Source organism: Tetranychus urticae, chromosome 1 (assembly GCF_039701765.1).
Source record: "Tetranychus urticae isolate SD_2017Ah chromosome 1, NJAU_TeUrti_SD_1.0, whole genome shotgun sequence".
NCBI lineage: Eukaryota > Metazoa > Arthropoda > Arachnida > Trombidiformes > Tetranychidae > Tetranychus > Tetranychus urticae.
This window is the reverse complement of record NC_142958.1, coordinates 26,501,712-26,526,686: the sequence shown is the minus strand read 5'-3', so window position 1 is coordinate 26,526,686 and position 24,975 is coordinate 26,501,712. Positions and strand designations below refer to the sequence as shown.

The 24,975-nt window shown below is 33.5% G+C and overlaps 7 protein-coding genes across 9 annotated transcripts; 1 reads left to right on the top strand and 6 right to left on the bottom strand.

Moving 5' to 3' along the window:
• The first annotated feature begins 754 nt into the window (after nt 1–754).
• Nucleotides 755–2,535, top strand: Lamp1 (lysosome-associated membrane glycoprotein 1). Its single transcript, XM_015932068.3, has 4 exons — nt 755–858; nt 1,209–1,586; nt 1,703–1,873; nt 2,074–2,535. The coding sequence occupies exons 1-4, from the start codon at nt 828–830 to the stop codon at nt 2,217–2,219; spliced, it is 726 nt and encodes a 241-aa protein (XP_015787554.1). The 5' UTR covers nt 755–827; the 3' UTR covers nt 2,220–2,535.
• Nucleotides 2,536–2,747: 212 nt separating this feature from the next.
• Nucleotides 2,748–3,856, bottom strand: LOC107364643 (estradiol 17-beta-dehydrogenase 2-like). Its single transcript, XM_015932075.3, has 2 exons — nt 3,354–3,856; nt 2,748–3,284 (listed from the first exon to the last, which is right to left on the bottom strand). Exons 1-2 carry the CDS (start codon nt 3,730–3,732, stop codon nt 2,986–2,988), a joined length of 678 nt encoding a protein of 225 aa, XP_015787561.2. The 5' UTR covers nt 3,733–3,856; the 3' UTR covers nt 2,748–2,985.
• A 212-nt stretch (nt 3,857–4,068) lies between these two features.
• On the bottom strand, nt 4,069–7,047 carry LOC107364642 (uncharacterized). 2 transcript variants are annotated; one of them, XM_015932074.3, is made up of 7 exons: nt 6,662–7,047; nt 6,261–6,320; nt 6,071–6,174; nt 5,725–5,992; nt 5,420–5,649; nt 5,205–5,332; nt 4,069–4,412 (listed from the first exon to the last, which is right to left on the bottom strand). In XM_015932074.3, the coding sequence occupies exons 1-7, from the start codon at nt 6,747–6,749 to the stop codon at nt 4,151–4,153; spliced, it is 1,140 nt and encodes a 379-aa protein (XP_015787560.1). In that variant the 5' UTR covers nt 6,750–7,047; the 3' UTR covers nt 4,069–4,150. The 2 variants fall into 2 exon arrangements, with proteins under 2 accessions (XP_015787560.1, XP_089123127.1); XM_089267001.1 differs by lacking the exon at nt 4,069–4,412 and having other exon boundaries at nt 5,203–5,332; nt 5,402–5,649.
• Nucleotides 7,048–9,806: 2,759 nt separating this feature from the next.
• LOC107364578 (uncharacterized) lies at nt 9,807–11,905 on the bottom strand. The gene has a single exon (XM_015932000.2). The coding sequence runs from the start codon at nt 11,847–11,849 to the stop codon at nt 9,876–9,878; it is 1,974 nt and encodes a 657-aa protein (XP_015787486.1). The 5' UTR covers nt 11,850–11,905; the 3' UTR covers nt 9,807–9,875.
• Nucleotides 11,906–12,992: 1,087 nt separating this feature from the next.
• Nucleotides 12,993–14,656, bottom strand: LOC107364499 (Segment polarity protein dishevelled). 2 transcript variants are annotated; one of them, XM_015931862.3, is made up of 2 exons: nt 13,630–14,656; nt 12,993–13,565 (listed from the first exon to the last, which is right to left on the bottom strand). In XM_015931862.3, the coding sequence occupies exons 1-2, from the start codon at nt 14,615–14,617 to the stop codon at nt 13,135–13,137; spliced, it is 1,419 nt and encodes a 472-aa protein (XP_015787348.1). In that variant the 5' UTR covers nt 14,618–14,656; the 3' UTR covers nt 12,993–13,134. The 2 variants fall into 2 exon arrangements, with proteins under 2 accessions (XP_015787348.1, XP_089123071.1); XM_089266945.1 differs by having other exon boundaries at nt 12,993–13,562.
• A 914-nt stretch (nt 14,657–15,570) lies between these two features.
• On the bottom strand, nt 15,571–17,528 carry GlnRS (Glutaminyl-tRNA synthetase). Its single transcript, XM_015931861.3, has 2 exons — nt 17,349–17,528; nt 15,571–17,262 (listed from the first exon to the last, which is right to left on the bottom strand). Exons 1-2 carry the CDS (start codon nt 17,391–17,393, stop codon nt 15,595–15,597), a joined length of 1,713 nt encoding a protein of 570 aa, XP_015787347.1. The 5' UTR covers nt 17,394–17,528; the 3' UTR covers nt 15,571–15,594.
• A 95-nt stretch (nt 17,529–17,623) lies between these two features.
• Nucleotides 17,624–22,237, bottom strand: LOC107364500 (sterol O-acyltransferase 1). Its single transcript, XM_015931863.3, has 9 exons — nt 21,601–22,237; nt 21,386–21,496; nt 21,204–21,322; nt 20,976–21,103; nt 20,761–20,818; nt 20,567–20,642; nt 20,079–20,451; nt 18,098–18,379; nt 17,624–18,015 (listed from the first exon to the last, which is right to left on the bottom strand). Exons 1-9 carry the CDS (start codon nt 21,792–21,794, stop codon nt 17,959–17,961), a joined length of 1,398 nt encoding a protein of 465 aa, XP_015787349.1. The 5' UTR covers nt 21,795–22,237; the 3' UTR covers nt 17,624–17,958.
• Nucleotides 22,238–24,975: the final 2,738 nt, after the last annotated feature.

The window sequence follows — 24,975 nt, the reverse complement described above, 5'->3', positions numbered from 1 at the left end:
GAGTCAAAAGATTCCCTGGTAAATCCTTATCCAAATTGCAATAAGTCAACTTAACACATATCGTCTGCAATTGGGACGCACTAAAAGACCAAAATTGGCCAGAAATGGCCAAATTGATATTTTGGCTATTTAGTGGTTTCATTGGTTTTGGCCCTTTTTGGCCCTTTCTAGTCGATTTTTGTCGATTTTGGCCATTTATGGCTGTTTTGGCCAAGTTTGACCAATTTCGGTCTTTTAGTAAACCCCTCTGCAATTTACTCATGACTATCCATATTTCAGTGTCACTTTCATGACTTGATAATATTGTAACGAAGAGACGTTCATAAGAAAAAGGACAATTCATTTTGATAAAGAGTGAAATATCTGCTTTTTACAAGGTTGTGATATTCATATGAACTCTAATCTAAATATATTTTATTTGATACGACATTGTTTTATCTTGGATATACTTTAAGAGTTGCCAATCCATAACTTTCAGTTTCTTTCACAACAGAAATGAGAATTACCAAAGTAAACCAGAATCAAAACTTTGCAAACAAACAGATAAGAGAAAGAGAAAGAGAAGGAGAAAAAACCAAGAGAAGTAAGAGCAGCCTTAGTTAGCTAGAGTCTGCCAGAGACAGAAAAGTGATGTAAATAGACAGAGCAACACAGACTTTGTATTACAGAGAAAGGAAAAATTATCAGCTGATAGAGGCGTTTTTTACTGGTTTGACTTGATTTGTGATTCAACTGTCTTTAGTCTAATTCATTTTGACTTCAATCAAGCTACATTATTCATAGATTACTGTTTGTTTGTTAATTGTTGGTCAATTTTTGTGATCATAATGAAAATCTGTATTCTGTTTTTTGTTTTAGGTAAGTTATTTTCCTCATTCTTTGTCTTTCTCCTTCTCGGAAAAGTCTTTTTTCCTTGTTCATCGGATGAACCTTTTTCCTGTTGTTTTTGCTGTTATCGAGTGTTCTTCCTAAATAATTATCTAAAGGGTGTAACAAGTTATAGCTTGCAAATGAAGGATATAACAAGAAAATTTAACTAGCCGTTATCTTTAAATTTGATGATAACGATGAAGATGCTAAGATGATAGTTCATGTCTATGGTCAAATTTAAAGATAACGTAGGTTAAATTTTCTTGTTACCTCCTTCATTTGCAAGCTATAACTTGTTACACCCTTTATTTTTTATTCTCTTTGCTTGTTTTTCATAGGCTTCGGATTAATAAGTGCTAAAGAAGACCATCACAGTAGCTCCGTGGATATTTCACCTCTTGAAGTTGAGAATGGTAAATTGTTAGGCGATACTTCCAATCAAGAACCACCTGTTCTTCACTTTGCTGTAAAGGAAAACAATGTTACCTGTATTTTAGCTCAATTTTCTGGTAAAATCGTTGCACATTTCAAAGAAAACGTAACAACTACTATTTTAATCAATGGAACCCTTGGAAATGGATCTAAGTGTGGAATTACTGAGCAAACTTTAGCTATCGAAGGTTATGATGGAAGCCTGTCACTATTCCATTTTGATGGATCCAATACCAGCGTTGTTCTTTCATCAATCCAGATAACCTTGCCAAACAACATTACTTGTAAGTAAATATTGATTTGTCTTTATTTGCTTTCATTATCTCTGATGTAAATTTATAAAAATTTGCTTCTGAATTTCAAGTCTTTTGATTCTAATCTTTGTTTTTCTATTTTTCAGATCAATCATATAATAAAACTTTATACACTGTACCTGTCGGAAATTCATACAAATGCGATGCAGGATTTGATGTTGATTTAAGTGATGAAAAACATGAAACTATCTCCCTTTCACTCAGATCGATCAGATTTGATGCTTTCAGAAAAAGCGAGAACGAAGATTTTGAAACAAGTATGTATCTATTGGCATTTATTTTATCTTCACAGTATGCATGATTAGCTGATGACGGTTTTGTTCTCCACCTCTAAAAAACGTCATTAATCATCAAATGAAACATTTACTCTTGATTTGTTTCTCTTTGCCCTTGTCATTAGCTTTATATTTTTATTATTCTTCTGTTAATTAATTTTTAAATCTTGTTTTTCTCACAGATTCAATCTGCTCTGGAGATGCTAAAAGCAACAAAACTGTCCCAATGATAATCGCTTTTGTCCTCGGTGGCATGGTAGTCATCATGTTAGTGGGCTACATCATTCTTCGCCGAAGAGAAGATAAATCTGTTTACCAATCAGTATGAAAAAGCAAAGAATGCTTTTTAAAATCATGATAAAGTTAACAAAAACACTCATCCTATGCCTTTTGTATCTCAATTCCCCTTTCTCATTCGAAAATCTTTCGCATAATATTGCATAAGTATACAGTGTATGCTTTAACTGGTTAAATACATATGCACAACTGATTTTTAAATTGTACTTCACTCCCCTTGATTTTTTTACTTCTATTAATATATTTGAAATAAATGTAAAGGGTTCCTAAGAATTGTGGGAATGAATTCAAATGTAAAAATAACGGTTTTTAACAAGGATATTAAAAAGATAGAGTTATCAATGAAAGATTGGACCTTTTTTGATTAATTTGATGTCAAAATTAGACTTACAAAATTAGACTTGTTAGTTTCGTAAATCAAATATGAAAAATAAGGCCTAATGCCGTGCTCTCGCGAAAAGAGTTATTTTACATTGTGATTCTAATGCATTCATCTACTTAAGCTTCTTCTTAAGTCAAACAAGCTGCGGCTTAGCGTGAAAAAAGTGAGCTTGCAGACTTTCGTACAACCTTACCCATTTTAATTAAGCCTCTCCTTGTTACATATTGAATGAATTTAGATAAATTAATTCTCCAACTTCTCGGAAGATAGCTAATTATTTTGATTAAAACATGATACTAGAAGGAAGATTGGACCATAACTGGTCTTGGGTTGATTGAGATCAAAGCTTCCTCAATATCTTTGAATAGAGATGAGTCTTTGTACGATTTAAATGAAATCATTCCTCTAGAAACATTCATGTTCGCATAATATTTAGGGAAATAATCTCCATATAAATCTTTTTTTCTTTCATCAGGAAGCCTTCCTTTACTCTTTGGTTCCACATAATATCAGATGCTTTTAGTGTAGCTGGCACAATATCAGTTAATTTAGTGAAATCTCCTGGCTGTAACAAAATAATTTTTACACCGAAACGAGATACTTCAGCTTGTAATCCTTCTGCAAACATGGAAAGGCCACTTTTAGTTGAACAATACGTTTTACACAATGGAAACGGGACATTTGATATTAAACTTGTGACATAAACTAGTCTACCTGCAATCGAAATTTGAAAAAAAACAATTAATATGGACAACTCTGATTGAAAAGATCAAGATGATTTACCTTGACTATTTATAATGTCTTCAAGAAGTAGTTTAGTCAAAATTATCGGACCATAGTAATTTACGTCGATTTGAGATTTTATTTGCGAAGAAGTCAACCAATCAAATTCAGCATTTGTAATGTCCATTAAGTAAGCTTTGCATCGATCGCCTAGCAAATTTAATAACCGATAACCGTTCGATAGAGGATTTAAACACGTAGCAATTGTACCAAGTTCACGAAGATGCTTTGCCATCTCCAAGCCGAGTTCAGAATCACATCCAGTTACCATCACAGACTTTCCATAAATTTTGTCAATCTTACACCTTCTCAGCATCTTATTATAGATATGGGTTAGAATGAAAATAATCAAGATGACAACTAAAATAATTAAGTACATTTTAGCTGTTGAGTTGTGAGCTCAATGAGACGATGATAACCTGATTGACTGATTTGAACGTAACGTTATATTGAGATAACTTAAGTTCTTGAATGGCATGCAGTTGATGTTACGCTGTAGATTCGCTAACAAGAGTTAAAAATAAGGTTGTACACTCAACTAAATACAGAGTACCGGTAAGAATAATTAACGATATAATTGACTTGTTTACTGATTGATAATCAACGTCTCAAAAAAATGTTGTTCTGTGGTGAATCAGAATCTAATTTGAACACGTTTTTCTAGAAATTCAAGAAACTAGATTTGTTTGAAATAAAAATAAGATCATGAAAAATGTGAAATGGCAAAATAATTCTTCTTACAAGTGATTGCTAGTGATTTCTTGTTAGTGATTCGCACTTATATACATGAATGTGCTTTATTCATCAGGATCCAACAGGTATGGAAAATCATTACAATACGTTTTTAGAAAACAGTGTTTCATGAAATCAAGTCCGCGACCAATGCGCGTTCTTTTAGTTGATAAATGAGGCCAGTTCTTTGATATCTTAGGTCTTTTTTGGTAATATAATGAAATTGAACGATTGTGGTCTCTACAATATTGAGCAATGTATCGTGTTGTATTTTCGTCCACTTTTTTCGAGTCTCTGATGTCAATAAGGGTTATATGAGGTAACATAAGGTGTGATCAATAAAAAATGAGACTAACTTTAAACAATGATATTTAGGTGATTATTAGGTTTATTTCATCAATTTTAGTTTTAATTTGATTATTGAGAATTATTAATTAATATTAGCCCAAACTAGCCCATAAATTTGATTTCAATCCTATTTATTAAACGCTGAGAGTGAGCGGTGTAAATTTTTAGCAGTAAATTTCAAGGCATAAAATGTGTACGCAATAAAAATGGCACTAACTTTAAATCCTTTTAATTAACTAATTAATTTGAATTGAACATTGTTTTAGTGTGAAAATAAAAGAGAATGATATTTGAAATAATGTGAGTGAGTTTCATTCCTTTCGATTGAATTTTTCACATGAAAAAGTGGCCTTTTTTACCGATGAAAATTTAATTTTTCAAGGTTTTCATCTTTGAGGTCACTTTTTCAGGTGAAAAATTTCATCGAAAGGAATGAAACTCACTCACATTATTTCAAATATAATTCTCTTTTATTTGCACCCAAAAACAATGTTCAATTCAAATTAATTAGTTAATTAAAAGAATTACAAGTTAGTGTCATTTTCTCTTGTATGCCTAATCTAATGTTAAAAGCCTGAACCGACAAAAAATTTTGCGCTTACTTTTAGCGTTGACTAAATAAGATTGAGGTCGAATATTTTGATCGAACTACACATGGGCCTTTGTCGATTCTTAATAATTGAATTAAAACTAAAATTGATAAAATAAACCTAATAATTACCTAAATATCAATGTGTAAAGTTAGTCTCATTTTTTATTGATCACACCTTATGTATAATTTCAATAACATTTTCATGTGAGATACAGTCATAACCTCTTCTAATGGCCAAATGTTTCAAATTTGGGTACTTGCACAATACACGTCGCAAAATCGACCAATTTGGGTAGGCATGACCACTCTGTAATATAAGCAAAAATAATAATGATAATACAACGGTGTAACGGTGTAACATCGAGAGAACCAAAACCTTAGATTATATACTAACAAGTTGTATAACTAAATCTTCTAAAAAATGATTTTTGATTCCACTGTTGACCCAAAACTCATCCTCACGATCGATATAATGATATGCACTTTTCAAAACTGGGCACTTATCGGCAAGACTGAATCCATGATAATCATATTGAGATCCCCATTGAGAAGAGCCAATTACTTCTAAAATTTCTAGTTTTTCAAGAGATGGTCCAGTGTAGAAAGTGTCTTCAAAATCGTCAACTGTTAAGCAAAAGCAAAAAGATATACACGAGAATAAGTGAAAAGCTAATTGAATGAAAAACAAATCTAACTTACGTGTATGGTGTTCAATGTGAAGTCGCTTCAAATTTGGAAAATATTTAGCATATTTACTGAACTTGGAAATAGAACAAGAATTGATGTGTAACTGATCTAGCATTGGTCCTTGGATATCATTGGCATAAAAATCATAGAGGCCGTCGACTGCTAACATTTTGAGTGATGAATTACAATTAGTAAAGTTTTCTGAATTTGAAAGGGAAAAAAGGAATCCTTCGACAGTTGGATTCGAGAAAAATTCAGGTTCAGAGCCACTTTCTATGATCTAGAGAAAAATAAACTTCATGAGATTCATAGGCTATCATCATCTGTCTTTTAAATTTCAAAATTAAATAAAACTAACCTTAAGTTTAGGAAACCATTCTATTCGTTTAATCAGGCCATACCGATCTTCATATTCATATAATATAGTATTTCTAACAGGATAGCTTTCAATTGGTCCATAATCTAAATTAAAAATAAATAAAATATTATCATTATTATGCAAATTCATTTGCTATCGAAATTGTGTTAACTTTAAAATTTAAACTCACCCGCTAGATACTTAACATTTGATAGTCTCTGAAGAACCAAATATTTCCATCTTTCACAAACTGCAATATTCAAAACAAAATAAGTAAACAGCTACTTGAAACCATACCATTCACATCTTAAACATAAGGAAACCTAGGATACTTTTTTCTCATCACACATACCAACGATAAAAAACCAGAAAATGAAAATATTGAACTATTAAACACTATAAAGGCGCTAAATAAGGTGTTATTAAACAAAAATTAATTTGGTCAGTCCAAAGCTTTCACTATACAGTGTCTCTCTTGTTAGTCTAACGCTTTTAACTGAAAAATTGGTAGACTAAGAGATCCATTGATAGAGGAAATGAGCTGAGCTTTCCTATATTAGGCACTTTGATTCAGATGAAAACTAGACTTACCTTGAGAGCAATTTAGAAGTGTCCCAAATTTACTGAAAAAATTGAATATATGTAATAAGCAGTCATCAGGCAATTTATCGATGTTCATGTTAAAAACATGGAAAGATGTCACGATCAATACAAGATGATTTACTTAAAGGTAAGAGTTGATTATCAATCAATGTTTGATGAAAAAATAATGAAACTAAGGAACAATCTGATTATATCGAAAAAAGGTGTAAAAATGTTGATAAAAATCTTATTCACATTTGGATTATATTTTTGCATTGAAATCTTGTCTGAAAATTCCATCAATAGATGAAAAAGTCAATATCAGATTCAGATTCCAAACAAATATTCTAATCTATTATTCTAACAAATAGGCACTTAATGTGAACAATTGCAATCAGAAAATCTTTAGGGAAAATAGCTCATTTTTGCTATTTATCGAGATTAAAATTTTGTTATCCAACGAAAACTTTAAACAATGTTTCTTTAACTTACTGAAGAAGTTTGTGGTTCATTTTATAAGTCAAATTTTTTCGAATTCAACAAAATTTTTACTAGATTTTGTCTTTTTCAATGCTGATTATTATGGTTAGTCTAAAACTTCTCAATCGATCTTGCTTGTGGTAGAATATTTGAAAAACGTCTCGATCTGTGGCCAAAGGTCGGGCTTGAACACATGTTTAATATTTCACACTTCTGTTAACCAATGGGATTAGAATACAACATCTGATTAAGTAAATAAAGTGACTTAGTTTAATAGACTTTAAGTATTGCTTCGATAATTTTAGTTAAATTGTTATTTGTGGTCAATGGTAGAGGTGTTCCGTTATATCAATATACTCGATAAAAATCGATATTTAGGCCTCGATATATTTTGATATTTCGTATGATATATCGATAAATATTCGTAAAAAAGTTGAATTCGTTGAAATTTTTGGCCATTTCTCAGGTCGAAAAGTTTGATGTATCGCTATTTTCATTCATTTTTACATTCATTTCAATTTTCAAAGGAGTTAATTTGATACTTTTAACTTAATACTTAGCCTGTTCAATCATAAAAAACTTAATCAGTCACAACCTGACCTAACTTATCTCTTATTTCACTCAAGTTGCGTCATTTACGCACAATATTCTATTATTTTATCGATAATTATCGATATATGAATATTCAAATAAAATCGATATCAAAGCAAACGATATGATATTTATCGATATGGTGCAAATACTCATATCGAACACCTCTAGTCAATGGACTTAGATTTGTGTAAGAAGAGGATTTTTGAAGTAACCAGCAATCAACTCAATCATAAGCTTGAACTTCATACCTAGACTTTTCCCTTCAAAATATGTATATTTAAAACAAAATTCATTAAGGTAAGCTTCCTTGTTAGCTGCTCTTGACTCTTTAGGTATATTTTTCTTTAAACTTTTCCAAAATCTTTCAATCTTCTGTGTATGTACATTGTTGTCATCAGGGTCAATAAAATTTTGGCTGTGATTGACTGATTTATGGATATAACCAAGACTCTCTAAGTCCAGGTATCCACCCCATTTGTCCGTCATTTTCGTCCGTATTTTTGTTCCTGGTTGAACCCATCGACTCATCAGTTGGTTTAATGTTGTTTTATCTCTTTTTTGACCATTTGCGCAAAACATTTTCTTGACCCACGCTCAACGCCACCAACAACTTAAGTACCATTTATTTCACCAGACAAGACTCGGCCAACATTATTCTTTCTCTTGAAGAAGATACTTTTATCTATATCGACAATTTTGTCTTCACCTCCGATAATATCTTAGTTGTTGTCCCAATGTTTAATCATTAAATCTCCCAGCTTTTTTTTGTGATGACAAATTGTCTGTTTACTATGACCAGTGAAGTCCTTCATCTTCTTGTTGTTTATTTCCGAGCACCAAAGAAATACAAGATATAAATTTTCAATAAGTGAGAGACGAGAAGAGTCAAACCAAGTGTTTTTTCCAGGTGATATTTCGGTCAAACAACGGTTACACCGATAAACATAATCAAACTGCGATGTAATTTGATGTATTATTTTCATAGTGCCATAGCAACCACTAGTGGACAAACACTTGTATTCATTTAAAGGTGGAATTAAGTTGAAATGTTTAGCAAAATTAATTCCTGGGTATTCCTCATTTAATTGTGTTAACATAGATGGTTTTAAATCATTGAAAAATTCATCATTGAAATCCATTTTAATCTAACCAAAGTAAAGTGAAGGAAACAATAAGTCAGACGATATCCGCCAATCAACCCTTGCTCTCATTTTGTCTGTGTTTTGTTTTTGTTTGTGTTTAATTATATTCAATTTGTGTGGAGTTTTATTCTAATTTGTGAAATATTATTTCATCCTCAGTGTTTAAAGAGACTCCAGTAATTGGATAATAATTTAAATGTCTTTAAACATGTGTTGAAGCCCAGCCTCTGTCCTCAGATCGAGACTCTTGCCGAATATTTCTCTAGTGTTACATTTTTTCTTATCAAAAAATCTCTGTATGTTTGCCAGCATCAATGATGAACATCCAATCGAAAATAGTTCTAACATTCAGAATATAAGTGACGTTAATCAACTTGAACGTTCGAACTCATGCTGCTTAAAACTAAGAGAGCTCATGGCTATAATCTGAGGTCTTGACATCTTTACATCTTTTACAGTTTTCGAGAAATTCGTTTCCACAATTAGGGCAAATCTCTAGCGTCTTTATATCTTGGAATTAACTTGGCTGCAGTTCATGACATCGATTTGAAACGTTGCGCTTGTACGAAAGCCAGAGAGTTGCAGCTTGAAGCTTCCAAAGCAAGTGATTCTTGGTTGCTGGATTGGAAAAGACAACACAAGGTAGTATCAAGAAAGGTAACAAACTTTGTCACATACAAGCACGTAATGGAAAAAGAAGCCATAGATGACCAAGCAGTGGTGTTTGTTCTCGACATTCAAGACAACAAAAGGTTACCTTGTTAGCAGTTATTCAAAATAGGCCTAACAACACCTTTATAAGAGATAGTTTTATATTTATTTCATTATTGTAGATCATAGTTTCAATGAAGTCAAGTTTCAAATAAAGCTATAAACTTTCATTTAACTCATTTTGTTGTTCCGTTACTTGTAATAAAAAATCATCGAGACAGACTGAATTTTGCTTATTTTAACTTATTTATTCCATTGTTACAGAAAAGATTATGATGAAAATATGAATTCAGCATTTACATTTTCACTTTGAGTCCAGCCATAGGTACATCAATGTTAATCATTGATTTATCAGTTGCATGTGAACCAGACCCACTCTTGCCTTTGCCAGTGGGGTTTCCTTTTGATCCAGAGCTTGCTGCAGCTGCAGCTGCTGAAGCGGCGGATGATCCACCTTTTCCTCCCTTTCCTTTAGCATTTTTACCTTTACCTTTACCTGCGTTAGCTGAAGAGTTTGCATTAGATTTGGCAGTTGATTTACCACCCGAGCTACCTCCTGAACCTGAGCCAGAGCCAGAGCCAGAGCCAGAGCCGGAACCAGAGCCAGAGCCAGAACCTGAGCCAGAACCAGAGCTTGCATTAGAAGAACTTGCTGCTGAACTTGAAGTGGATGATTTTTTGTTTGATGATGTTGCTGATGCAGTTGAACCAGAGGATGCTGATGATGCTGCTGCTGCTGCTGAACTTGAAGCGGGTGATCCATTAGTTGGTGATGTTGCTGGAGCAGGTGAACCAGGGGCTTCTGGTGCTGGAGCGGGTGAACCAGGGGCTGCTGGTGCTGGAGCGGGTGAACCAGGGGCTTCTGGTGCTGAAGCGGGTGAACCAGAGGATGCTGATGATGCTGCTGCTGCTGCTGAACTTGAAGCGGGTGATCCATTAGTTGGTGATGTTGCTGGAGCAGGTGAACCAGGGGCTTCTGGTGCTGGAGCGGGTGAACCAGGGGCTGCTGGTGCTGGAGCGGGGGAACCAGGGGCTGTTGGTGCTGGAGCGGGTGATCCATTAGTTTGAGCGGGTGAACCAGAGGATGCTGCTGATGCTGCTGCTGCTGAACTTGAAGTGGGTGATCCATTACTTGGTAATGTTGCTGGAGCATGGGCTTCTGGTGCTGGAGCGGGTGAACCAGGGGCTTCTGGTGCTGGAGCGGGTGAACCAGGGGCTGCTGGTGCTGGAGCAGGTGAACCAGGGGCTGCTGGTGCTGGAGCAGGTGAACCAGGGGCTTCTGGTGCTGGAGCGGGTGAACCAGGGGCTGCCGGTGCTGAAGCGGGTGAACCAGGCACTTCTGGTGCTTGAGCGTGTGAGTCAGAGGATGCTGATGATGCTGCTGCTGCTGCTGCTGAACTTGAAGCGGGTGATCCATTAGTTGGAGCGGGTGAACCAGGGGCTGCTGGTGCTGGAGCAGGTGAACCAGGGGCTTCTGGTGCTGGAGCTGGTGAACCAGGGGCTTCTGGTGCTTGGGCGGGTGAACCAGGGGCTGTTGGTGCTGGAGCGGGTGAACCAGGGGCTGCTGGGGCTGAGTTACTAGATGATTTAGTTTCTGATGATGAATCTGAAGCTGCTGATGAATTTACTGCTTCATTATTCCCTGAACCAGAATTACCGCCAGCGTTAGTATTTTCAACAGTCTTGGTGCTTGATTCATTATTCGTGGTTGATTCGGTTTTTGAGACGGTATTGGTGTTTGCATTTGAGCTGTTAGCAGTAGCACCACCAGCACTCGAACTAGATCCAGCTCCACCACCTGAACTAGATTCAGCTTCTGATTTAGCACCACCTTCTGAGCTAGCGCCCCCACCTGAACCAGCTACTGATTTAACAATTTCAGTTATCGAGTCTGTATTCGGTACTGATGGTACTGAAGGCGTTTCCGGTGTTTTCGGAATAGAGGGAGGTGCAACTCCGTTCATTAAAGATGTAACTTTGTTTACTATGCCAACTGAGTCTGGCATGTTCATTTCTACATCAACTAAGCTACCAGCGTCAGGTACGTCACCCAGCATACCGTTACCTCCATTTTCACTGTCTTGATCGTTATCACCAGCTATTGCTGTAGCGCTTGATTGGGCTAGTACTCCTGTACCTTCAGGATCTGCAAGATCTGCCGGCATGTCCGGAACTCCAGCCATGGAGACAACTGTCTCCAATTGCATAGAGACATAATTACAGGAGATGATAGCTAGTAGAACTGAGCACAAATACATGTTTTTAAACATTTTGAAAGTGTTTTAAGTCTTAACTGTTTTGTTCTCGAATGTTGAGATGATATAATTTTTTCTCAAAAAGTTTCTCATTTTATACTTCATCTGAAGTCAACTGTATAAACTGAATCACTCCCTGGAAACGGATATAAAACTGAAATAAGTCTGTGTTTGCATCTTTTGTTGCTTCAGAAGTCATTTGTTTGCATTTACATTAATTTTTAGATGTGATGAGTAATAACTTAACAATTCAATAACAACATCAAATTAAATAGTTGACAGAATTTTTCACAAATATTTATACATCTGTTGCATCTAAAATAATAGCTTCATTTATATCTTCCAATTGCTAAAAAAATAAAGGTTGACCTGTTAATAGAGTCCACATTTGTGAAGCTTTATTATGATATCACCGAATTATTTAATCTAATTAAGAATTAATTAAGAAAATATAATATGCAAGACTACAAGTCAAAAATAATATTAACTCGTTAAAATTTTCGCGAATGCATCAAAATTTTTACTGGATTTTGTCTTTTTCAATGCTGATTATTATGGTGAGTAAAAAACTTAACCTATGCAAATATTGATACGTTGTCACCCTGTAACTTTCAAACGTAGCATTTGCGAAACATAAGGCTTGACAGAGACATCTGACACGTTATATCATTCTGTGGTAAAAAAATTTGGAAACGAAATGGAAGAAATGGAAACAAGAGTTGATAATCAATCAATGTGTGAGAAAAAATGATGAAAATAAGGAACAATCTGATTATATCGATAAAAATGTATAAAAATGTTGATAAAAATCCTATTCAGAGGCTATTCTAATAGCTCATTTTTGCTATTTATCGAGATTAAAATTTTGTTATCCAACGAAAACTTTGTTTCTTTAACTTACTGAAGAAGTTTGTGGTTCATTTTATAAGTCAATCAAATATCTTAATCTTATTTTTTTAAAATGCTTCCTAGAAAACGTTTCGTACGTTTCCCTCATAACATGAGACAAGAATTAAACTAACTGATAGCATAACATGCAACCTGAAGTTAAAGTTATAACAACGTACAACCAATCCTTTTCTACTTTCGATACATCGATACTAAAGGCATTTTTAAATGTCGTTCAAATGAAAACAAAGATGAAAAATAGTAAAAAAGTTGTAAATTAAAATCAATTTTATTAAAGTCTTGAAAGAATGAGAATTTGATGACTTAACCAATGAACAAATATTGCAATATTCTTTATGAACAAAAGTGATCTTCGTTTACAATGGCAATGAAAATGTAAAAAAGATTAATTTTAATTAAAATGAGTAGAAAATTGCGAATACATTGCATCATCTTCACAATAAAACTTCTCGTCAAACACGTAGTAACTATTTTCTGAAAATTTTTTAGCTATAGTAAGTTTAATATAACCATTTTCCAGCATCTGTTTAGCGTATTTATAAGCTTCTTTGCGTCGACTAAATCCTTTGACATTTTTATATAACCAGTCCACTAAATCTCGGCCTACAAAAGCTCTTAAGATTGTCATTTTCAGCCACTTTCTATTTTTTACAGTCAAACCACTTCCTGGTCTAGCTGCACTCTTTGCTATAGTAAACATGGTGCTATTTGTCACTGAAAGTTCTGCTGTTTCGGGTAAAAGATGATTTCGCTCAGAGATAGGCATTGAGGAATGACTGAGAGAAGTAGAAGCAGATCCTGAGGATTGATGACCGACTCCTTCTGTAAGAAATAAGAAAAAAATGAATAAATAATCAATCAACTAAAATTATGTGTTTAAATTTACCATCAAAGCCGGTCGCTGTCCAAGCTTCTAAATTGATAGGTTGAATTGGCTCATCTCGAGTGTTAGGAAAATAATTATCTTGATTTGATTCATAATTTTTGGCTACCACAAGTTTCATTGGTCCCGGTTTTTGGATACTTTCTCGAATTATTTCAAGAGCCTCATCAATTGTCATATCAGATAAAACGTGTTCATCAACTTGAAGAAGCATATCGAAAGGTTGAATAGTTCCTTCTGCAGCTATTGCTCCGTCTTTAATAAGCGAACCAACATAAATACCATTTTGTGCGCCACTTAAACCTTCAGCTAAGCTCATTCCGAGATGCAATTTATCATCCGCGCTTAAAATAACGGTTTTGATTACTGCTCCAAAATAACAACTGGAATTATCAGTGACACTGGAGACGGATGATGCATTAGACATGTGTCGCTTCCTAAGCTTCTTCCTACGCAATCTAGGACGACTAACTGAGGTTCCATTTGTAGAAGATGAGATCCTTGAACTTGTTTCATCATCATCATCGTCTTCTGAATAGTATTCATCTTGATGGTGATAATTGGGAGGGTGAGAGTGTGTGTGAGAGTGTGAATGAGCAGAAGAATGAGAAGAATGAGAATGAAGATGAGAATGGGATTGTAGATGGGAATGAGAAAGAGAATGTGGATGTGAATGATGATTAAAAACACGTCTACTATGGCCAACATCACACAGACAATCCAACTCTAGAGACTCAATATAACAGATGATATTACCCTTAAAGAAGGGTAACTTGACATCATCTTCCATTATTTTCTCTTTAACTATACCCACACCCTCAACAATGGTTTTGAAGAAAAATTTGTGTTCACATGATGGCTTTATGTTTATGGCAGATTTAAAATCACTGAGAGTCACTTGATCTGGTGGAACTGAAAGTCTGATGGAAGTTGGCACATCATCATTACCATTGTAATAAATAATTTTCACTACAGGTTGCGATTCACTCATAATTGCAAGCTAATGTTTTTCAAACATTGTTACAAAAAAAATGTACAGGGTAAAAATGAAAAAAAATTGCAGATGTCCTCGAAGTGATCGATTTATTGAGAAACAAACGATGATCGATCTAATCGATTCATCAATTTTGATGCTAACGATAAATTTTACTCATCTTTACATCTGTTTCAATCTGTTTTCCTCTCTATTAATTCATTTTGGATTAATTTTGATAGGTTCAAAATCTATTTTTATTATTCATAACCTCGCAAAGTCTTAAGCTCAATCCTTCTCCATTTCTGGTTTCAAACCGACTCAAGATAAACATCTCTTATTCATTATTTTACTGTGCTGCCATTTTGTTTGACCATGGATGAAGCTAGACGAACTGCTAAAGGTTGGAATGATCCTCCATCAATGGAAGAGATGGTCAAAAATAGGTCGAGTACATCAACAAACCACATTTCTACCATCAAGAAGTACCGGAGTTATAGAACTGATGTGACCAATCCTCCTCCTGCTCCTGTTCAATATCAACAGTATGAACAGCCAGGATCAAACGTGTACCTCGGAGCTCCAAATGCTACATCAGCAGGTACTCACAACTATCAATCTTAGATTCAACTTTTAATTCTATTGTCTAATACCGTTTTTATTAATAAGCTTTTTTTGCCGGATGAAATGATGAAGCAAAGTTTTAAAAAGATAAACTAAAATACACTCTGTTGTATAATTAAATTGTGCTATTAACTTTTCCACGTAAAAGTGATACTGTAACAAAATTATATTTTATTATCATCGTTAATTTTTGATATTGACTTGAAAAAAGATCAAAAAATCACAATAAAAATCTTTGAATGATAAAATGATTTCTGATATTATGAACCAGATTAATCAGCATTCTTTGAACTAATTATTTCGGAAAATAATCCGAATCATGGCATATAAAATAAATGAGAATTCAATTCATGCATAAAAATTTTTGTAGTTTATTTATCTTTATCTTCTCTAAGAGTCACAATTCTGTTGAACACCAATTTATCGTCAGTAGAATCCGGGTCTAGTGCAAAATAACCAATCCTTTCAAATTGGTATCTTTCATTTTTCAGTTTTTCGTAAGATCCTTCAATATCAACTAAGGCTCCGGATACTACTTTTAATGAATTATGGTTGACGTCAGATACAAAACCACCAGGAACTTTGTCTTTGTCTTCAGGATTTTTATGTTTAAATAAATGATCATAAAGACGGATCTCTACTGGGCGAGGATGCGATACCCAATGAATAAAAGCTTTAGGCTTTTTAACTTCACCGACTGGGGCTATATTGACTTCAATTTCTTTTATGTTACCGTCTTCATCTTTAATCACTTGGTGAACAGAGACAACCATGTTTACAAACCGTAAACCAACAGTTTGTTCATTAGTCAAACGTTTGTATCCTTTCGGCATGGCACCTTCACAAAAGTCCTCACGCTCGATATAAACATACTCATCGAAGATTTTTGAGTGACTACCTAATGATGGATTGGTAGGTAAGTTTTCAACGGTTAGAGAGTGTGGTTTACTTTGAAAGTACTTGTCATAGTTTAGCACTTTCAATTTTAATGGTTCCATGACACACATAGCTCTAGGAGCATATTTATTGAGATAATCTCGAACATGAGCTTCGAGCATATGAGGTTCGGTTATTGTTTGAGCTCCCGTTAAGCCCAAAGAAAGGCAAAAAGAATTAATTGCTTGGGGCGGGAAACCTCGACGACGAAGAGCTGTGAGAGTATAAAGTCTGGGATCATCCCAATCAGCAACAATCTTTTCTTCAATTAGTTTGGCAATCTTTCTCTTTGACACTACAGTATTGGCCATGTTGAGACGAGAGTATTCCCACTGAACTGGACAATAGAGATCAAGTGAGTTACACAACCAATAATAAGACGCTCGACGAGACTGAAATTCCTTAGTACACAAAGAATGGGTGATATCTTCAATAGAATCGCATAAGCAGTGCGTAAAATCATAAGTAGGATAGATGCACCATTTGTCTCCAGTACGATGGTGATGCTTGTACTTGATTCGATAGGCAACTGGATCAACTTTATTATCACCGAGTGTAGTTTTCATGCGAAGAGTTGCTTCATTTTCTTGCATTTTCCCATTTTTCATGTCCTCGAAAAGCTTTAAATTTTCTTCGACAGGCCTGTCTCTCCAAGGAGATGGTGGTGGATCAAAACCACGTAGCTCTTCTGGTTTTTGATGGCAAACATAGGCAAGGCCTCTTCGAGTAAGCTCATAAGCATATTGATAAAGCAAATCAAAGTAATCTGAAGAATAAGTAATCTTATACGGTTTGTAACCAAGCCATTCAACCATTTCTTGAATTTCTCGAACAAAACGTTCTTCCTCTTTCTCAGGATTAGTATCATCATACCTAAGAAAACAGATACCACCGTTAGCCTTGGCATAGCCAAAATTTATGTTGATTGCCTTAGCATGACCGATATGTAAAATTCCGTTTGGTTCAGGAGGAAATCTTGTGCGAACTTGACCGCCAATTCTCTTGACATGACTCCTCAAAAGATCTTCAGTGTTAGGAGTAACAACATAACCATCCGTTTTATAATTTTCACCAACTTTGTGAAAGGGCACTTTTTTACTCCACTAATAATCCAAAAGCAAATGTTTTAAATATCTTAAAGATGAACTGAAAGATGTGAAAAAAATGTTTGAAACAAACTAATACTAACCTTAAAGGTGATATCTTCACAGTCGCCATCACCGTTTTCATTCATCTTGGCAAAACAGAAAGTAAATACAAAATAATAAGAGTTAAGCAACTATTAACCTCGGTAAATTAAACGAAAAAATAAGATAGATCAACAAAACGGAAGTTGCCGGCAATTAGATGACATGTAAACATAAATCAAGTTACAAGTTGAATTGAATTACAGATTCTACAAAATAGAAGCTGCAGTGTAACACGTGATTGCAAGTAAATTTAGATACAATTTAAGGCGCTTGATTTGAAAGACTCTTGATATTTCATTTTTATTTCATTTATTATAGCATTTATATTTGAAAATCGATGCTATTACAAATCAGTCCAGGTATTTTACTACTTTCAAAGTGTAAAATCGTTCATTTTCATCAATACAAACAAGTGTTGTGAAAAAATGTCAATACATGCTTGAATTAAAAAACAATAAGCTCATTTAATTAAAAATACATTGATCTCTGAATTTTTTAATGATACCGTGTAAACCCATGATGAGAGTATGTGAAAATGATTTAAGTGGAGAGCAAATTTAATGAATGCAAATTCAAGAAAAATTAAAAAAATCATGAATTGGAAAAGGTTCATTCAAATCTAACACAGAATGGAGTCCTTGGTATAAAAAAGTCCCGCAAGAAATCCTGAAAAGAAGAAACAAAAGTTGATTAAAAAATCATTTGAATAAAAGTCATATAAAATCATTCGATTGGTGCATTTAATTACCTTATAGACTGGTCGACAATTCAATCGAGCATACCATTCCATAGGAATTAACATGGTTTGAATAGCAATGCCAAGGATAAGTGAAGCAAATATTGACGTGTTCATGGCTGTATTGGTTTTACCACTGAAATGAAGAGTTGCAAAGTAAAAATAGATTCCATTGAAATACATTAAGGTTAAAACGGGATAAAAGAAGCCAAAAGCCATGGACAATGCATATTCATGAAATAACGACGAGAAGACCATAGTAGCTGTAGCAGCTAAATTCCGATTGTCATACTTCTGTAAAATCAAGAAGAGAAATAAAATTACAATAATTGTATTACATAAAAAGATATATTAAATAGATTGATCCAATAAATTGATTCAAAATGAAATCAAAAATTCCCTCATGATACAATGACGAGAATAAACATAATTTTTATCAATCAGTGTTATCTGACTGTATAATTGTAACACTGCCAAAATAATGTAAATGACAACAAATTAAAATAATAGTTAAAGGTACAAAATCATTTGATCTACTCAATCGGAACTTTGTTAATCAGTTGTCTAAATCAAATTAGGTAGAAAAGTCACACAATTAGAAGTAATTTGAAAAGAAATCTATTCTGAATACTTTACAGCTTAACATAAGCATGACAATCTCAATTCAGGCTATCATTAGTCAACAAACCTTGACAAGATTTGACAACCTGAATAAATAATATGCCTTAAATTGGTATTGCCCAAAAATAGTTAACTTAATATCAGCTGAAATCATTGGGCTTCTCGTACTAGGGAATTGTGGTAATTCATCGGTAATTGCCCTTGATCGGACGCAATGTCCATCATTTTTATATTATAAAATTGAAATCCTATGTAAAATTATCATCTATCTTCAAGGTGATGACAATTAAGGGTGTTTATATTGTGCACCAGAGGCCCAAAATTATCAATAGAATTCAAGGACCCATGATGATCATAAGCACAATCATTATATCATAATCTCAAAATTTGATTCAATCATGAATTACAAATGAAACATTGAAGAAGCAATTGCAAAATAGGAGATTTCGAAACGAATGTGTTGAAAAGAAGCATTGAACTGAACAAAGGTTAAAAATGAAAATATTCATGTGAAACAAAGGATTCAATCGTTGGAATTGAGATGCGAAAATTCATGAAGTGGAAATTGTGATAAAAAATGAACTTTGGAGTCTATGTTAAACAAGTCAATAATATCAATAAAATAAACAAATAAAACCAAATAAAAGATAACTTGAATTCAATTGTTTTGCTATTCAAATTAGACAAGTTAATTCCTTAAAGGAAGAGTTGCAATTCGATTGTACATATTTAATCATTATTTGGTAATCTCTAGGAGTAAGAAAAATTCCCTACAGAACTTAGCTAATCTATTAAATTGACCGATCCATTGAATGGATCGACGTCAGTCAAATATGCAACAGATTATTAATAAAAACAGGTTTGTCAAAATTGTAAACACATCAATCGATGGGTATTAGAAGAGACACGAAAAAACAAATTATCAAGTAATAATATAAATTAAGAAGCGATTAAATTTAAGTTTACCAACCCTGTCATTATCATGATTACCCTAACAAAGTAACGAAATACAATGTAGCTTGCTAACAAATTGTCCTATCAACATTTTTCTAAATCGAGTTACATTATATTCAAGAAATAACTTTCACTAATTATCATTTCTTGTAAAATTACCCATTCAACAGATTGCTTAAATTTTGATCACAATTGAATGTAAACAAGGTAATATTGGAAATACGTAATGAGATTTTTCTCTATTTCAAAACATTCGGTTCTAGGGATTTTGTTTGAAATTTCATCATTGTTATGTGGTTAATATTGAAGTGGGATCTTGATTTCACCTGAAATGAAAAAATTTGTTTCTGGAAGGAAACAAAAATTAAACGGATTTGATGAATCTACCAGCCTGATAGTTCTCAGAACATTCACTGACCTTGTTAAGAGGATTGTAAATGTAAGTATGGAGCCAGACATGAACAACAAGGTTCCACTTTCGGTAATATTCACCGAATGAAGACGAAAGCCACCAAGAATCGTAAAAGAATCGATCAGCAAATTGTAACATTTCAGCCCACATATTTAGCCAAGAATGCAGGAAACCAAACATAAGGCAAAACTTGAGGACAAGACCTACAACCAGGGCAATTGAGAAGATTACAGGTAATTCATTAATTTTTAGAGGCACGATTCCGGTTGTACTGAATGTGTAACTGACAAAACGTCTAGCTATTGCAAAAACTACGAAAATACAAGCTAAGAATTGGAAAAAAAGGAGTAAAACTTTGCGCCAGCTTCGAGTTTTTGATCTAAAACCAATTGAAAGACAAGATAAAAGAAAATACAAAAAAAGATATAAAAACGGATATTAAATTACAGTTTGAATGGAAATTAAAAGGTCAGATTTGAAAATAAATAAAATACCTTGGATAAGAAGATCGATAAAGTAAGGTAGGAGCAAACATAAAGTAGCAAAACTGTTTGAATGTCGCTCTACTTCCTGTGAAAAAAAGATACAAAATACAACGTAGTTAGATTTAATGGTTTATTGCTTCTCGATTGATCGATTTTTGTTCTGTTGGTGTCAAATAATTTAAAATGAATCATAATTTTATTACCTGGTGGTAGATCCATGTTTTCAACTACTAATGACCAACTCTTCATGCCATTTCTCATCTGAAAGGTAAAATAGAAAAGAGGTTTTAGATAGAAATCGAAAATTTCACTCAATTAACTGTGCATCGTAAATACACTTAAATATTTTGAAGTTTCCTTCAGGCTATAAGAATGTAGCAACAGTAATGTTATTGTTGTCACATTCAAGGTGATTTACCTGTTCCAAGTAAATAGCTAACGCCAGGAAGGGTGAAAATTGAATCTTGTTAATTAAGGTAGTGGGAATCACTGTGAACATCAGGATAAGGATTGTCTCAGCTATCCAGAAAGTTGTTGACATTTTATCTGGTAATAAAAAGAGAGAGGGAAAAATTAACACTTTTTAGAACCAGTCAGATGGCGAAGATGGTTAATGACACTTCTGTCAATGGTTTAATGACATTACTTATTGAGCGGATGATTATCCATTGGATTGTAGAACAAAAAAATAAATAGGAAATAACAGTCAATCCTAGGTGAAATTTTCCGAAAGCCCATTTCATGTAATTTAAATCTTGTGTCAACCTGCGAAGAAATATTGAACAGTAAATTAAAAATACATAGACATCGATGGAGGGAAATACTTACTCGTTTAAATCCAACAAATATTGTCCCAGTTGAGTGAACAAGAATAAAATTGTTAATGATAGAAATAGATTGTATGCTGAATTGATGTGTACATTTGTTTTGAAAATATCGCTATATAGAGGCAATGAGAAGATAAAAATCAGTAAAATAAATTAAGATACATAAATAGTTGATTAGTCAGTTGAGTAGCCGATAAATCTCTGTGTATGACTTACGTTAAAATTGACTCTCTTTCTTTAAAAGAATGGATATATTTGCTGTGCGAGGAGTTGGCTTTTGGCGATGATTTTCCATCAATATCATTGTTATTTGTTGATTTAATTAGGTTATTCGATTCATCTGGTGTTGTTGATGGGTTATGTGAAGATTCTTTAGGTGAAGATGATAGTGACACTTGTTGGACATCCATTGGAAACAGTTAGAGAAGTGTCAGGCAAGTCAACTTAGAAACAGATGATTTAACAAGTTGTTGCTGTTGTGTAGATACAGTGAATATACAATGTATGTACTTATTGTCTTTAAAATAAAACGCAACAAGAAAAATTCATACTTTTACACCAGTAATATGTTTAAATTTAGATAGTTGAGTTACCGGTCAATTGGAATGGTCTTGAAAATACAATTATTTAATTAAAACTAAGTCGTACGAGATCACAGTAACCAAGAATAGATGACAATTATCTAGTGATCATCTGATGCACAGATAAGACAAGACGGTCAGAGGCACATTTGAAGTTGTATCTTAACTGAATGTATGTATTGTTGATAAATAAACCAAATAATTTAATAAATTGTAACAATTAGAGTTTTAATGATTAAAGTGCGACGATGATGATTCTGGCACTTGGTATGTTGGTAGACTAAAGTGAAAAATGATTTGATTGAACACAAAACCAGAGGGTGGATAAAAAGAGATAAAGACTTGTTAAACCAAAAACTGGTAGACAAGAGATTTCAGGAGCAACTGTAGGCACTGACTAAAAATGAAACATATTTTCCAAATAAAATTCAAAGTTGATTTAACGTTTAATCCTTGATGCCTAACCAATCAATGACTTTAAGTATCTGTCTATTAAAAAAGTATATGCATACGCTTTAAGCTTTAACTCCTTCTGACGCTGACAAACGACAATAACAAAAGATCAGAAGGAAAAGCCCAAATTATAATTGTACCTTTCCTTCAACTGAGACCAGGAAAGAAAGAAAATTAAGCCTCTAGTTAACCGACAATTTAAGCTAATCTTTGGTCAAACGTAAATAATACTTGGTAACCTCAACTTGATTGACTATGTTTATTGTAAGAGTTGAATTGAACCATTCAAGGATAAATTCTGGTTTCTAATCACTATCAACCTGACAAACCTTGATTCTAAAACAATACAGAATAATTTACAAGACGAAAATTCCTACTGATCTTCAAGCAAAGACACTTCTTCAAAGACCAATGTTTCCCTCTTAATCGTAACAGAACTGTAAATCATGACGATGAATCAAGATTAGTAGAGATTTCACACCAACTTGACACGTGAATTTTCACAGCAGAAACTAATGCTTTGTTATAAACTGGTCAAAAATATTATTGTAGTTAAAAATAAAAGACGATTATCAACATTGCAAAGCATGTCAAGATGAACATATCAGCTTGATATTAATTTGAAGAGTCCATGCCAAAACAAAGATAAAAATGCTATCATGATACAGTTTCTTATCAATTCACCAATTGACAGCTGATAATATAGAAATCGCCAAAAATAGTTTCACTATAACACCCAGTTAAGGCAATTTTTGGTAAAAATTCTCAATGTATCCACCTTATGAGCTATTAATTATCAAATAAATATTGCGAATTTTTGAGATTCAACTCAATTTTTTGATTTAGTTAAAATGAATAAACTAAATGATTGAAGCAGTACGTAAATAACTTGACCCTTAAACAATATATTCAGTAACAATAAGCTTCAAATAAAATAAACTCAGTGATCTGAATATTGTAGATAGCGAATCTGAAAAAGTAGTTTGCTTAATTGTTGTAAAGGTTATTTTATTTTAATTAAGAATAAGGTCTCTAATAGAGACTCTAATTTTGCATTGAACTCTCAAATTTTGAAACAAACCAGAGTTGAACTACTACTTCCATCGCCATCTGTTGATAGACATTCAAACAAAAATGACAATTTGGATTGAAAGTTTACAACTTGTCTCTCATGTTCTTGATGTTTAAAAATGAAAGATCTGTTTTACCTTCTCAGTACTCAATAGCTAATCATGATAGTTTCACATATTCGATTATTTTGATTTTATTTACTGTTTCTCAATTATCTGATTATCTATCGAAGTATTAGACATCGGGATTGGTGGGTTGTCACTAAAAAGACACAATTATTAGCTTATGCACGAATTGACACAAACGGGTGAAAATTCATTTCTTTCAGATTTAGACTATGTTAGTTTGTGCAGAAATGAGAACTGCGTCCATTCCCGCGATTCGAAAATTTCTCTACTGACAAGTTTTCGAGGCAATCGAGTTCAAAGTTGAAACTTCGATCGCTTTTTGTCCGATTATGGCACCAGATTAAACTATGAAACTCATTTTAATGATGTAACTTTAGATGATTAACCAGAAAATGGTCTTATTTTGAGAAATCGGACTTTTCTTTTTCTGTAAAACAGATAAGTTCGATTTTGAGTTAAACCGACTGCATTCTGTGACCAAAGAACTCAGAGATCTGAAACTTATTATTTGCCCATAAAAATTGTTTGCACACACAATGAATCCAATAAGTTTTTCGATTTTGCAACAGATATCGTGATTTTAGCTATTGGACGTAAAACTTTGACCCTCGATATTTTGAGAATTGTGGAACCTACAGTCATCATTCTTTCCCCAATTACATCCTTGACTGCTTAATGATTTAATTCAGTACAATAGCTTTCCATTAGGGCATTTTGGTTATGGTTTTCGGGCTTTAAATGAGCGAGCAACAACTTATTGAGCAAACTAAACTCATCTTAACCCATATCTTTGTGAATAAAGCAATTTTCTGGCTAAACTTGCAAATGAAATTCAAAAAGTACTGCCAAAGGCTCGAACATTTGAGTAAAGAGTTGCAACTTTGTGCATTTGTAGGGACATGCAAACTAAGTTCATTGGTGCTGTTATATTATTCGATTAAGGAATAGTTTTCGAGAAAATCGCATTCAAAGTTTAAACTTCGATCGCTTATTGTGCAATTATGGAAGCAGATTTAGCCACAAAACTTATTTTACTGAGGTATCTTTTAGTAGACAACCAGAAAATGCACTTATCTTAAGGAATGAAATTTTCTGTCTTCTGTAAAACGGATAAATTCGATTTTGAGTTAAACCGACCACATTCTGTGACCATAGAACTTAGAGATCTGAAACTTATTATTTACCCATAAAAATTGTTTACACACATTATGAGTACAATAAGTTTCCCAATTTCGCAACAGATCTTGTGATTTCGGTCATTGGACTAAAAACTTTGACCCTCGATATTTCGATAATAGTGGTAGTTACAGTCATCATTCTTTGATCAAACATTAGCTTGTATAATGGTCTATCATATT

Coding starts and splice junctions, on each gene's coding strand:
- Lamp1 (XM_015932068.3), top strand. CDS start 828: ATGAAAATCTGTATTCTGTTTTTTGTTTTAG. Junction 859..1,208: donor TATTCTGTTTTTTGTTTTAG/GTAAGTTATTTT, acceptor TGTTTTTCATAG/GCTTCGGATTAATAAGTGCT. Junction 1,587..1,702: donor CTTGCCAAACAACATTACTT/GTAAGTAAATAT, acceptor TCTATTTTTCAG/ATCAATCATATAATAAAACT.
- LOC107364642 (XM_015932074.3), bottom strand. CDS start 6,749: ATGAACATCGATAAATTGCCTGATGACTGCTTATTACATATATTCAAT. Junction 6,175..6,260: donor AAATGTTAAGTATCTAGCGG/GTGAGTTTAAAT, acceptor TTTTTAATTTAG/ATTATGGACCAATTGAAAGC. Junction 4,413..5,204: donor AATGTTATTGAAATTATACA/TAAGGTGTGATC, acceptor TTGATCACACCT/TATGTTACCTCATATAACCC.
- LOC107364578 (XM_015932000.2), bottom strand. CDS start 11,849: ATGTTTAAAAACATGTATTTGTGCTCAGTTCTACTAGCTATCATCTCC.
- LOC107364500 (XM_015931863.3), bottom strand. CDS start 21,794: ATGGATGTCCAACAAGTGTCACTATCATCTTCACCTAAAGAATCTTCA. Junction 21,323..21,385: donor TATTTGTTGGATTTAAACGA/GTAAGTATTTCC, acceptor ATTTCTTCGCAG/GTTGACACAAGATTTAAATT. Junction 20,643..20,760: donor AAACATGGATCTACCACCAG/GTAATAAAATTA, acceptor TTTTTTTCACAG/GAAGTAGAGCGACATTCAAA.
- LOC107364499 (XM_015931862.3), bottom strand. CDS start 14,617: ATGAGTGAATCGCAACCTGTAGTGAAAATTATTTATTACAATGGTAAT. Junction 13,566..13,629: donor GACAGCGACCGGCTTTGATG/GTAAATTTAAAC, acceptor TATTTCTTACAG/AAGGAGTCGGTCATCAATCC.
- GlnRS (XM_015931861.3), bottom strand. CDS start 17,393: ATGAATGAAAACGGTGATGGCGACTGTGAAGATATCACCTTTAAG. Junction 17,263..17,348: donor GTGAAGATATCACCTTTAAG/GTTAGTATTAGT, acceptor TTGGATTATTAG/TGGAGTAAAAAAGTGCCCTT.
- LOC107364643 (XM_015932075.3), bottom strand. CDS start 3,732: ATGTACTTAATTATTTTAGTTGTCATCTTGATTATTTTCATTCTAACC. Junction 3,285..3,353: donor AGACATTATAAATAGTCAAG/GTAAATCATCTT, acceptor TTTCGATTGCAG/GTAGACTAGTTTATGTCACA.